The sequence below is a fragment of the Micropterus salmoides genome, unplaced genomic scaffold, assembly GCF_014851395.1.
Source record: "Micropterus salmoides isolate LMB-PRFRI ecotype aquatic unplaced genomic scaffold, ASM1485139v1 Ms_hic_scaffold_11, whole genome shotgun sequence".
NCBI lineage: Eukaryota > Metazoa > Chordata > Actinopteri > Centrarchiformes > Centrarchidae > Micropterus > Micropterus salmoides.
This window is the reverse complement of record NW_024040152.1, coordinates 1143430-1154993: the sequence shown is the minus strand read 5'-3', so window position 1 is coordinate 1154993 and position 11564 is coordinate 1143430. Positions and strand designations below refer to the sequence as shown.

At 41.8% G+C, this 11564-nt stretch overlaps 1 protein-coding gene across 1 annotated transcript; it reads left to right on the top strand.

Moving 5' to 3' along the window:
• Positions 1 to 1357: 1357 nt before the first annotated feature.
• On the top strand, positions 1358 to 11354 carry fbl (fibrillarin). Its single transcript, XM_038710338.1, has 9 exons — positions 1358 to 1511; positions 2349 to 2447; positions 2732 to 2875; positions 3162 to 3256; positions 4383 to 4553; positions 4913 to 5045; positions 7160 to 7272; positions 8230 to 8375; positions 10245 to 11354. Exons 1-9 carry the CDS (start codon positions 1502 to 1504, stop codon positions 10267 to 10269), a joined length of 936 nt encoding a protein of 311 aa, XP_038566266.1. The 5' UTR covers positions 1358 to 1501; the 3' UTR covers positions 10270 to 11354.
• The last annotated feature ends 210 nt before the right edge of the window (positions 11355 to 11564 follow it).

Genomic DNA, 11564 nt, shown 5'->3' with positions numbered 1-11564 from the left:
CGAAAGTAGGAGAAAGCTGGACAACACTGAACCTGTAGTACAGCTCGGAAATAGAACATGCCTCGGACAGATGACGTTAAAGTGACAAAGCTAAGACTGCGACATTACGGACTAGCAAGTGGACTGATGCTACACTGTGGAGTCCTGGAATCTGTACAACATGTCTTAATGCACTGCCCACTCTATGCCAAGAAAAGGAGGGATTTATTCACTAGGATTAGGCAAACTGGGAATGTAAATATTTTTAATCAGAACACTTCTAAGTGACGGGTTACTTCAAAAGGAAATGATTGACTTCCTTAAATCCACATGTCTTTATTGCAAGATATAGCTCTTAGGTGACTAAGCTTCAATAGCAATACTACACCACTGGGAGGCAGCAATGCACTAAAACAGTGCCGAGACTGCCGGAAAAAAGAAGAAGAAGTAGCAGCAGCATCTTAAACGCATGAAGACAGACACCCAGAAGTCACCTGGACCTGCTGTATGAAGTATTATTTATGAACTCAAGAGTAGCTAGGCAGGGGGAAAATGTCACATTTCTGTGGGTCCCTGCACACTCGGGAATTCGGGGGAAATGGGAAAGCAGACAAGCTGGCAAAAGAAGCAGTTAAAAATCATTAATTATTAATGTTAAATTATCAAAATCAGAGGGGAAAGGGATAGTGTGGAGAAGTGTAAATCAACAATGGCAACAGAGCTGGAATAATGCACAAAAGGGAGACATTTACATACAATCCAAAGCAGAGTAGGCGTATCAAGAAGTAGGGGAGCAAAGAGGAAAGAGCAGGTGATAATAAGCAGGCTGAGAATTGGGCATAGCAATCTTAACAGCACACTTTTAATTACAGGAAAACATCCTACAGGAATGTGTGAACAATGTCAGGAGGCTGAAACAGCGGAACATATTCTTACAACATGCAGGAAATTTACTCAGGAAAGACAAGAAATGATAAGTGGGTGTTACAAAAAATAGAACGGGTAGATAATACAGTAAAAAGTTTATTGGAGTGTGGAGAGAGCGTGGAAGGTAGGAAATGGATATTTGTTTTTTCTGAGGGCGACTGGATCAGATAGGCGCATTTAGTGTGAATGAAAGCAAAGGGTAAATAAAACCAGAGGGTGGTTTCTCATATAACTCCGGAAAGATGGTGCTCAAACACATCTCATCCTTTGTACAACAAACTGGAATGAACACAAAGATTTAGGTAGAAGTAACTAAGATACAGTAGGTGGCGATAATGCTCCATCTGGTTGCAAGTCGCTAGTAAAAAGGAGAAGAAGAAGAACCTGAAGGTGGCAGTATTGCAACTCAATGGATGCCAGCTGCCGTAAAAACCCAAAGAAGAAGAAGGAGAAGCAGCAGCAGTAGCAAAAGAAGAGCAGAGCAGAGCAGAGCAGAGCAGAGCAGAGCAGCACGTGTGGTCTCAGAGAGTCACAGGACGAGAGAAAGAGAAGAATCCTGCTGGCAGCATCCTTTTAACGCTTTCCACCAGCTAACATGAGGCCAGGTAACGTTTCAGTGGATCTGCTTGTAGTGGTGTTTTTCAGTAACGTTAGATGCTAAACTTTGTAAACGTGTCCGTCGTGTTTAAGTTAAAGTGCTGGAGTGTGCTCGGCCTAACGTTACGCCGCCATGTTGCCCTTTTAACCGGACACAAACTGTTACCAGGTGAAAGAAACTGCTGCCCCGTGTGTGAACGCTTTCTCCGTGAACACATGTGACATGTGAGCTAAACTGTGCGAACGTTGGGTTAATGGTGGAACTGTTCTCCGCCAGCTCGCTTGAGGCCCTCGCGTGGCCAAACACGTGTTGATCTTCCGTTCAATCCAGACCACGCTCGATCCCCGACATACCCGTGAAACGGAAAGAAAGTGAAATAATCGATTGTGCCGGCGTTGTTTGTGCGTTAAATCAGCGGCTGAGGGATGAACTTAATCTGCTACTGCACATGTAACGTTGCCAAACAAGACTCGTTGCTTTCATTCTTTCCCCCGGTCATCAAATATAGGAAGTTAAAGAAAACTAAAATCACTGTTATCAGAAATACCGAACATATTCGATTATAATGACGTTACATCACGAGAGAAAGAGGGGGGATCTCTGAGCGGGACTTAAAACCCTTTGCTTAATCAGCAACATGTAGGTTTGAACGCAAGCAGCCCAGTCTGACCGGTCCCGGTTCCTAGTCTGAATGTGGTAGCCCCCACATGTTGGCTCTGAAGAGGGGCACAGTAACCTAGCTCTGCAGCTACATCTGTAGGCTGTGTTGATATTCCACCGGACCAGGAACTCCTAATGCACGCCTTTACATTCAGCTGGGCCCCTATATCTGTTTGTCTTCCAGGGTTCAGTCCTCGTGGGGACCGTGGAGGAAGGGGTAGAGGTGGAAGTAGAGGAGGATTTGGTGACAGGGGAGGCCGAGGAGGATTCAGAGGAGGAAGAGGTAAGGCTGGAGGGAGTGGATGATAAGAGCTTTAAGTATTGTAAACATGTGGTCAGTTTTTGTAGCTTTGTACCTAGTGACATGTGCAATGACTATAAAGTTAAATCTAATCTGTATCATCACAGTATGGAAATTAATCATCATTCTTTTCATTAAAGAATACACATGCATGTTGAACTCTGAGCTGTTTTTATAGAAAATCTGTTCAATTATTTACTTAATAATTATGAACTGAACTAAGTTTGAGTCTATATTAAAAATATATAAAATGTGTCTGTTTTAAGGTGGAGGTTTTAGGTCCCCAGAGGGTGGAGGATTTCGGGGCCGAGGGGGTGGCAGAGGCACCCCAAGAGGGAGAGGGGGTAGGGGCGGCAGAGGAGGCTTTGGAGGAGGGAAGAAGGTCTTGGTTGAGCCACACAGACATGAAGGTTTGTATTACTCCTGTTCAGGGCTTGACATGAAAGTTTCTGCTCACCAGCGGCTGTTGTGGTGTACAGTGACACAGCAATATTGCTGTGTGTTTTGTTTTTTAAATTTTTTTTATAAAGAGTATTGATTGGACTGACAAAATGCGGCCGTCCCAGGGTCTTCTCCACCTGGTGGAATGGCATTGACGTGTATTGCCTTGTATCTGACTGGATCTACCAGTTAATTTGAATCGACTTAAATAGTGTGTCCACTAGACACTGACTTACGGTGTGTATGTCTACTCAGGAGTGTTCATCTGCAGAGGTAAGGAGGATGCCCTGGTGACCAAGAACATGGTGGTAGGAGAGTCTGTGTACGGAGAGAAGAGGATCAGTGTGGAGGTGAGATTGTACTTCACAGCGGGTCAGACAGTGTTGGCGTCAATACTGCATTATAATCATAAATGCTGGTCTGTTCTGCATTGCACTGAAAATTATTAGTTACATGATGGGTAAATTATCTGACACCTCTGCATTGGTCCTGAAGTCCTAACAGTTCTGGGGCCTCATGTATAACGGTGTGAAGGATCCAAATTAAATCGTGCACACCTGCAGGTAACTTTCCCTTTTCTAAATCTCACTCCACCTGGAAATGTGCACATGTGGATCAGCCTTAGTCACTACCCAGAGAGGTTGAAAGGAGAAGTACGATTTATTCCCTTCTAAAACAAATCCAGAAAAATGTAGGCTGTGGATTGTTCCTAACGTAATGTTACTTACTTACTACGAATGTAACTTTATACAGCCCTACTGTTTTTGCATTTTAATGATTGTAATAGTGAACAGATACCTAGCCAGCTTTACAGGAAGAGTGTTAATCCTTAATCCTCAATAGTGAGGTAATGCGGTGGTTCACTTTTACTCTGATCGGTAGGCTTTAGCTTTTGTTTTTATTTTTTTCATATCAGTTTGAATAGCCTGAATTCAATCCTCAAATGCACAATGCAAACCTTTCTGTGTGCTTCTTTCTGAGATGGGTTTTTAAAAAATTAGAGATTTCTCCATGGAATGCAGATATAGACAGCCACTGTGGTGTCTTGTCTTCACTGCAGCTATACAACTATGAAAATGAAATGGTGATATATGCACTGTATGAGGATATTAGTAAAAACTCCTTGATGTTATCTTGGACTTCTACAACTGATCCTTTCATGCGTCTATCTGGGACTGAGCTTTTTTGTGATCGCAACATCTGGGGCATATGTGAGTGAAATACTGACACTGTAGAGCCCTGCTGTGTCTGAAGAACTGAGTTCTATGCATGGGTGAAATTATTATGTTTAGAAATGTGCCCCTGTTTCCGCACATCATTTTTCAATAACTTGCGGTGAAATATGAGCGCACAGCGCCATTTAGGCATCTGCATAGCGACCCTTTATAAAGGAGAAATTAGCAGCTGTGGTCTCTGGCATTGTGGCCAGACTTTGTAAAATTATAATTTACTGTTTTCTTACTCTTCATCTGTTAGGAAGGAGAGACAAAGATTGAATACAGAGCCTGGAATCCGTTCCGCTCCAAGCTGGCAGCAGCCATCTTGGGAGGAGTCGACCAGATCCATATCAAGCCCGGAGCAAAGGTCATGTACCTGGGAGCTGCGTCTGGCACCACAGTGTCACACGTCTCTGACATTGTTGGACCGGTGAGCAATACTACAGGCTGTGGCCTCAGAAATCACCATATGGCCCTTTTTTTTTTTTTTTTTTTTTCACCAAATATTCCCAGGAAATTTACACTACAATCTGACAGCACCACCCGGCCCCAGTCAAATCAGAGCACCAGCCAGGGATGCAGTGTTAAGTCTGCATGAAATGAAAAACCCACACTGAACACTACTTTTCACTGACGATAAAATGAAAGACCCAGTTGAACCTAAATGTAATATTAAGCTGAACCACACAACAAGTTAATGGTGAATGATCACTTAAATGAACTTTTGTGATCGTTTAAACAGACCCTTCTAAGTTTAAAGGTTTCATTGATGTAACTTGTGTGTTACAGGAAGGGCTGGTCTACGCTGTGGAGTTTTCCCATCGATCAGGTCGGGACCTTCTCAATGTGGCAAAGAAACGCACCAACATCATTCCAATCATCGAAGACGCTCGACACCCACACAAATATCGCATGCTGGTTGGTAGGTAGTCTTGAGCCACCGTAGTAACACTGTAGAAGACAGTTAGATCTGCGTTAAAAAAGAAAAGCCAGAACCGCAGTGGTGTTAACAGTAGTTGCGTCTTATTTCTTGCGTCCTGTTTCTTAAATTGAATCAAATTTAACTTGAATTTGTTTTAACAAAGATTGTGAATGAAATAACTACAAACTGTAGTTATTTTTTCAGTATTCATATAGCTCATAGACCATACTGTTTTATTTAGAGACCCACCATGAGCAAACCCTTGACACTGGTGAGGAAAACTCTTTAAAGCAATTTAACCTGTTAACATCCCAACTGCACAAGTATGCGATGTACACAACTAAACAGTAATGTTTAAGAAGGTACATGAAGCCATGAATCAGACATTCTGAGATACAATCGCAACAGCCTCTTTCAGACCACCAACAAACTAACATTAAAAAATTGAGGCAACTCAGTAACCCGCTGATCAGTAATATTCTGACAGAGACAGACTGCATTCTGGGAGCACAGTGTTTCTAGTGGGGTAATAAGTACTGCGTTTTTCCATTAGCAGTACCAGCTCAACTCGACTCAGTTTGGCCCTGCTCCGTTTTCCATTGCAGATAGCACCCAGAGATAGTATGTAGCTTGTCGTCATAGCGACGCCACTCGTTAAAACGTTCCAACATTCCTCAGAATGTAAAGACAGATAAGCGGTATGAAAAGCTTCCTGCTGTGTTTTCCTCTGCCGTTGTTGCTGCAGCGGTCTGTGTGACAGCGGGAGCAGAGGGCTCTGTGAGCGGGCGGCTGGCCGGCCTCACAAGCTCCCCCCGCAGCCACTCGCGGAGTAGGGCTGGGTGATATGGCCAAAAATGTTATCACGATAAAAACATTTCATAGCATTCGATATCGATAAATGTCAAATCATTATTTCTTTCAAGTTTAAAGGCAGATTTTGCTCCTTAGTGAAAATTGAAGAAACCAGATCATTTCTTTATGGTCAGAATGTGACACTTGATGCCAAACAGTGGATCACTTCACAAATCTGAGGTGGAACATTAAACTATTATGATAAAGTCTGCTTTCAAAAAATATAAGTTAATCTTTTTTCAGGCCTCTTTTTCTCAACAAAATATTTTTTAATAGAAAAATTAAGTGCTAATTTGTTTGATTCAAATGAATTAAACCAAATATTTATTGACGATATATTTATATTGTTATTGAGGAAAATTATATTGCGATAATTATCATTGTTTTATTGCCCAGCCCTATTGCGGAGCTCCTCAAAATTTTCAAGCACGTCTTTGTTCTGCCATCCCTTCTCGTAAAACTGTCAATATTGGAAATCTACACAGCTGATTTCTCACCTCAAAACTTCTCAGAAGTGGATTTAGTGATGGAATTCCATACGGAAACTGTAAAATATAAAACTTTCTGTTGCTGGCCTCTGTCTGGTGCAGCAATGATGATGCAGTGAATAGTGAATATTCTCTCTGACCAATCAGCAGTCTGTCGTGTTTTCACGTTACATTTTAGTATCCCTCACCTCGCTTGGAACCTCGACGGAGGTGATACGAAAAAAGTACCTGGAAGCAGGTACGGGTGCAACATTTCTACAATGGAAAACCAAGAAGAGTTGAGCTGGTACTGTGCAGTGGAAAAGGGTCTTACAGCAGCTTCTGAAATAGAGGTCTTCGGAGCAGTGGAAGAAACGGTTTGAAACACGCAGTGTGTGATTTCACAGATGCGTGCAGGTTGTTGAATAAGACTTTGCACTTAATAACAATGTTAATTTTCCATGCCTTCCACTTTCAAATTGCATGTGGTCATTGATGTGAAACAGTCAATTCATAGTTTTTGCTTTTGGGGTTTCCTGAACTGCGCTAAGCTCCTGAGCGCTAGGGCATGAAGAAGTGTAATATCTTGTACACATGACCCCCCCCCCCCCTTTTTTTTTTTAACATCGTTGTCATGTAGCTTGATAGACACATGATTGTTGTTTTGAAAATAGCAGTGGACAAAAGCAGAATGCTGTCATCAGGCTCATCGGTGAAATGAGACTGGGTCCACAGCAACATGAATGTGCAGGTAGACACTGTCCAGACGGTAACAGTCTGTCCCTCCCTCTCTAGGAATGGTGGATGTAATTTTTGCTGATGTTGCCCAGCCTGACCAGACTAGGATTGTTGCTTTGAACGCTCACAACTTCCTGAAGAATGGAGGACATTTTGTCATCTCCATCAAGGTACAGTGATGACTTGAGAATGAATTGGGGTAGTCTGGAATATTCTAAGGGTTTGCTAGCTACTGGATAAAACTCAATATATTCAGAAACTGTTGTGTATAGTGACAGTGAGCAAAGGTAATTTGTGTTAAACAAAATCAGCCCTTTGATATGGTTCTGTTTAGATATGGGGATAACGAGCAGTGTTGTCACCACACTTGAATTTCTAACTTGAAAACCTGAAAAATATATTTGATACCATTTTCGATACCACGAGGGGAAAATTGACAAAATTAAATGTCTGGATAATTACAAAATGATCTAATCAACTAATCTTAGAAATTAAGTGAAGGTAAATAGTACTGTGTTAAGCAGAGCAGCGTCAGTTAATTTATTTCTGTAAATGTAAAGATTTAAAATATTCTAAATTGTACAATATCTTGGTGTCAATGAGTAGGCTTCTAGCCAATCAAGGCACAGAAAGGCAGGACTTGCTGCACTCGCAGCTAGCATCCAGTCAGAAGTGACGTGCAAGTGACGAGTACTAGCCAATCATAGCACAGCAGGGCGGGACTTGTCGAAAATCTGGCAGGAAAAAACATAACGCGTCAAAAGGCAGACAAAAAAACCATGAATCAACTGGAGCGAAGGAGACGAGTGACAAGAAGATGGCAAGTGAGAGCAGGCGGAGCTGTGTGGGCACTGCAGAGGTGTGTGAATGTGTCAACTCGCTGGGACACAGCAAAATGAGTTTTAAAACTAAAATATTCAGAATTGATGTATCAAAATGTGTATTTTTAACATCACTAACGACAGTCTGATCTGTAAGTCAGTCGTAGTGACAGGAATACATGTGTAAAAGGAAAGCGAAACCTCAGAAGACTGAAGATCAAATTCCCTGCTCCCTTGACGTTTGTTCGTACTCAGTCTATTGTCAGCTGTGTGTAATCTGATGTCTGTTTTTTGTTTTTACTTTAGGCTAACTGTATAGACTCGACAGCGGCTCCAGAGGCAGTGTTTGCCTCAGAAGTGAAGAAGATGAGTGCTGAGAACATGAAACCACAAGAACAGCTCACACTGGAACCCTATGAGAGAGACCATGCTGTGGTGGTGGGCGTCTACAGGTACACGGACATAATACTGATCCCCCCCGACCAGTTGAAATATCTACTACAGGTGGTCCACATGTGGTTATTGACGATGTAGACATTGTTGACAACGTGCTACCATAAAAGGAGCCAAATTCAAACTATGCCTTTGCACATTGCCTGAAAGAGAGGATGTTTGTTTTTGTCCCCCCCCCCCGTTTGAGGTCTTTAGACAAGACCCCAAACTATGAGGTAAAAAGACATGAAAAAAGCCAAATAGATTGAAGTGACTTGTCTTTACTGTAAGAGTAGGTTGGACAGTGAGAGATAAGCAATCATTGAAGATTAGAAGTGAGCAAGCGATGGGAAGAGGAACATCACCTAATACAATCTAATTTTAGTTGGGTGTACACCAGCAAACTAAAGGCCTTAGTTGGTCTGCCTTAAGTGCAATTTATACTTCTGTGTCAAATCGACGGCATAGCCTCAGTGTAGCCCCCTACCCTATGTCGTCACCTACGGCGTAGCCTGACGTGCCCCTTCTCAAAAACTTAACTACACGGCGAGTCGACGTGGACTGTAAGCTCTATGATGGGTAGCCCCGTAATGCCTCCGAGCCGACAGGAAGTGCCCGTGCTTTGAATGAACTTTTATTAGCGGCCAAAACGGCGTCTGTAATACGGTGGATCAATACATTTGATTCATCCATTCAGTTGATAACATTTGAAAAGGCTACACCAGCCACACGTTTACAATTTTACCCCCCTTCATGTTAAAGGAGAGCTAAACCCGGAAGTTAGCCTGCTAGGCCGGCAAGTCTCCGCAGTAGACGCTGTAGCGCTTCTGCTGACGGCGTTTGGGGGTGTAATTGCAGAATGACGGGGACACCGACGCACAAGTAAAAATGCATGGCTACATAGACCCTACGCAGGAGTATAAATCAAGTTTCAGAATGTTTCTCGTTTTTTTCCAAACTGGAAGAGCTAAACCCCCTTTATTTTTTGGTAGCTGTAAAGTTTTCGTACCCTAAGGTTTTTTTTCCCCCTGGGGTAAGGTACAAAATGAGTAAACTAAGACTTAACCGCAGTGTTAAGTCTCCACAACTTCCTTATTGAGAGGTCTATAATTAACTTCTGTTGGTCTTGATCCAGCTTTAGTTTTATTTATTTCAGTGTCTTGTCTTATCCCAACCAGTTGGCAACTGCTATGCCATTTTGAATGAAATGGTAGTAATGAGATCAAAAACTTTGGTTTTATTTACATAATACGTAGTAATCATTTTGATTGACAGTATGAATTGATATTATGAATATCTGAGGCTCCTCCAGTTGGCTGTCTCATCCAATCATGTGTGTTTATGTAAATAATGAAGTGCAGAACAGTCAATTGGGCATGCCATTTGCAGGATTTTAAGATAACATACTAGACACTACAGAACTCCTTACAAATCTAAATTCAAATAGACCTACATATACACCTCTGGATACAAGTCCAGGCTGAAGCTCTGCACACATCACTACTTGAAGGAAACTGGGATCTTAATTTTATACTTTTGGCCATAATTTCAGTCATCAGTTTGGTAAGGTCTTACTCGCCAAAGTAATTTGCCAGGATCTGACTTCATTACAAAACCAAACCTGAGCAGTCAAACAGTTCATCCACTGTTTTTCTTTTCACCTTTGTTTCTCTTTTAAATAAGTACAATGACCTGTGTGGGATTTAAAATAAAGAGGCTGTGAGTTTGTGAATGTAAAACAGAAAGGGACATGATAGCAGTTTTCCCTCCATATTAATGTTCCCAGAGTTGAGTTATGGTGACAGGTTGACATCCAGACCCCCCCCCCCCCCGCTACAGTCAGCTCGACATAGTATATTGTTAACATGCTCTTTTCCGTCTCTCCTCAGACCTCCGCCTAAACAGAAGAAATGAGGTGTGGAAGAAAGTTCAGGGAAATGGATTACCATTTTCAATCTGTTTTATAATGTTGCGTGTTGCCCTCCTCTCAATCCTGTCTGTCGATTACTGCACAGTATGAAAGACTGACTAGCACTCTAGTGCTGCAGGTTCTTTTTTTTGTTTGTTTTGTGTTTTTGGGGGTGGCGTCCTGACAGTTAACTGACCAGCCATCCAACTGCTAGAAGGTCTTCCTATTGACAAGTTTGGGAGCACATTACATGACATTTGGGGCCATTTCAGCCACATCTGTTGGTTGCCAGATTGGAGGAAGTCATGTTTAGTAGTAAAAGTTTTATAATATGTATTCATATCTGGTTGGACCACCCATATTTCACATTTGTTACGCACAGGTCTGTGTTCCTGTGCAGCTACACACCAGGAAGTTAAATCTCCAGTCTTGTGTAGTGTGTCCCCAGCCTTAGACATGTTGCCAGGGAATAAGTTACTTTCTACCCTGAGCAGTATTTCAACAGATGGAATAAACAGTTTGACTAAATGTTTGATTTTGGCTCCAGTGAGGTTTTTTTTTTTTTTTATTTCAATACTCCTGCTTTTCTGTGCTCCTGATCCTTTTCTTACTGTTTATTTTGATTTCATTTTTTTCCTTTGAATGAAATGTTTTTTTCTCCTGCTCTTCTGATTTCCTTACTTTGTCTGGGTGCTTCTGATTCCAGATGGCACACCCCAAATTGTTAGGATGGTCAAAGTATCAACACAGTATACATCCCAAATGGCTAGTATTGTAGTGTATAATTCTGTCAGAATGTATGTTATGTTGTACGGTAGCTCATGTGAACAAGAGCCTCAGGTGTGCACGATAAGGAATCCTTATTGCTGATCTATTTAGTGGTGAGGTGGCATACAGGACCCTGTGAGTGAACCGACTACATATAAATATAGATGGTGACTTTTTCACTCAAGCTAGTAATTTGATACTTGTAGAAAAACTTGTTAGAATATGAAGCAGAATTGTTATCATTTTGAATAAGTGTGCAACAGTTTAATGTATATTTTTTTTAATAACCGACAACTTTGTTTTAATAAAATGTTTATCCGTTCTTGGTTTGATTGTCTTTTGATTAAATAACATTGTATAGCTATTTAACTAAACTGTAAACAAACTAGTGTCATCCATACCATCATGGGTTCTTAAAGCATTGAACGCCTCAGCAAACATTTCCAGAACTGGTCCTTAGTGGTACAGGTGCCCAGTGTTGGTGCAGGACCAGCACCTGTACAGAGGACATAGTCTCCATCTGAGAAGATAG

Bases quoted from the DNA above. Each gene is read 5' to 3' on its own strand.
- fbl (XM_038710338.1), top strand. The intron at 2,876-3,161 runs GTTTGTATTACT...ATGTCTACTCAG, and splicing joins TGAGCCACACAGACATGAAG to GAGTGTTCATCTGCAGAGGT. The intron at 3,257-4,382 runs GTGAGATTGTAC...TTCATCTGTTAG, and splicing joins AGAAGAGGATCAGTGTGGAG to GAAGGAGAGACAAAGATTGA.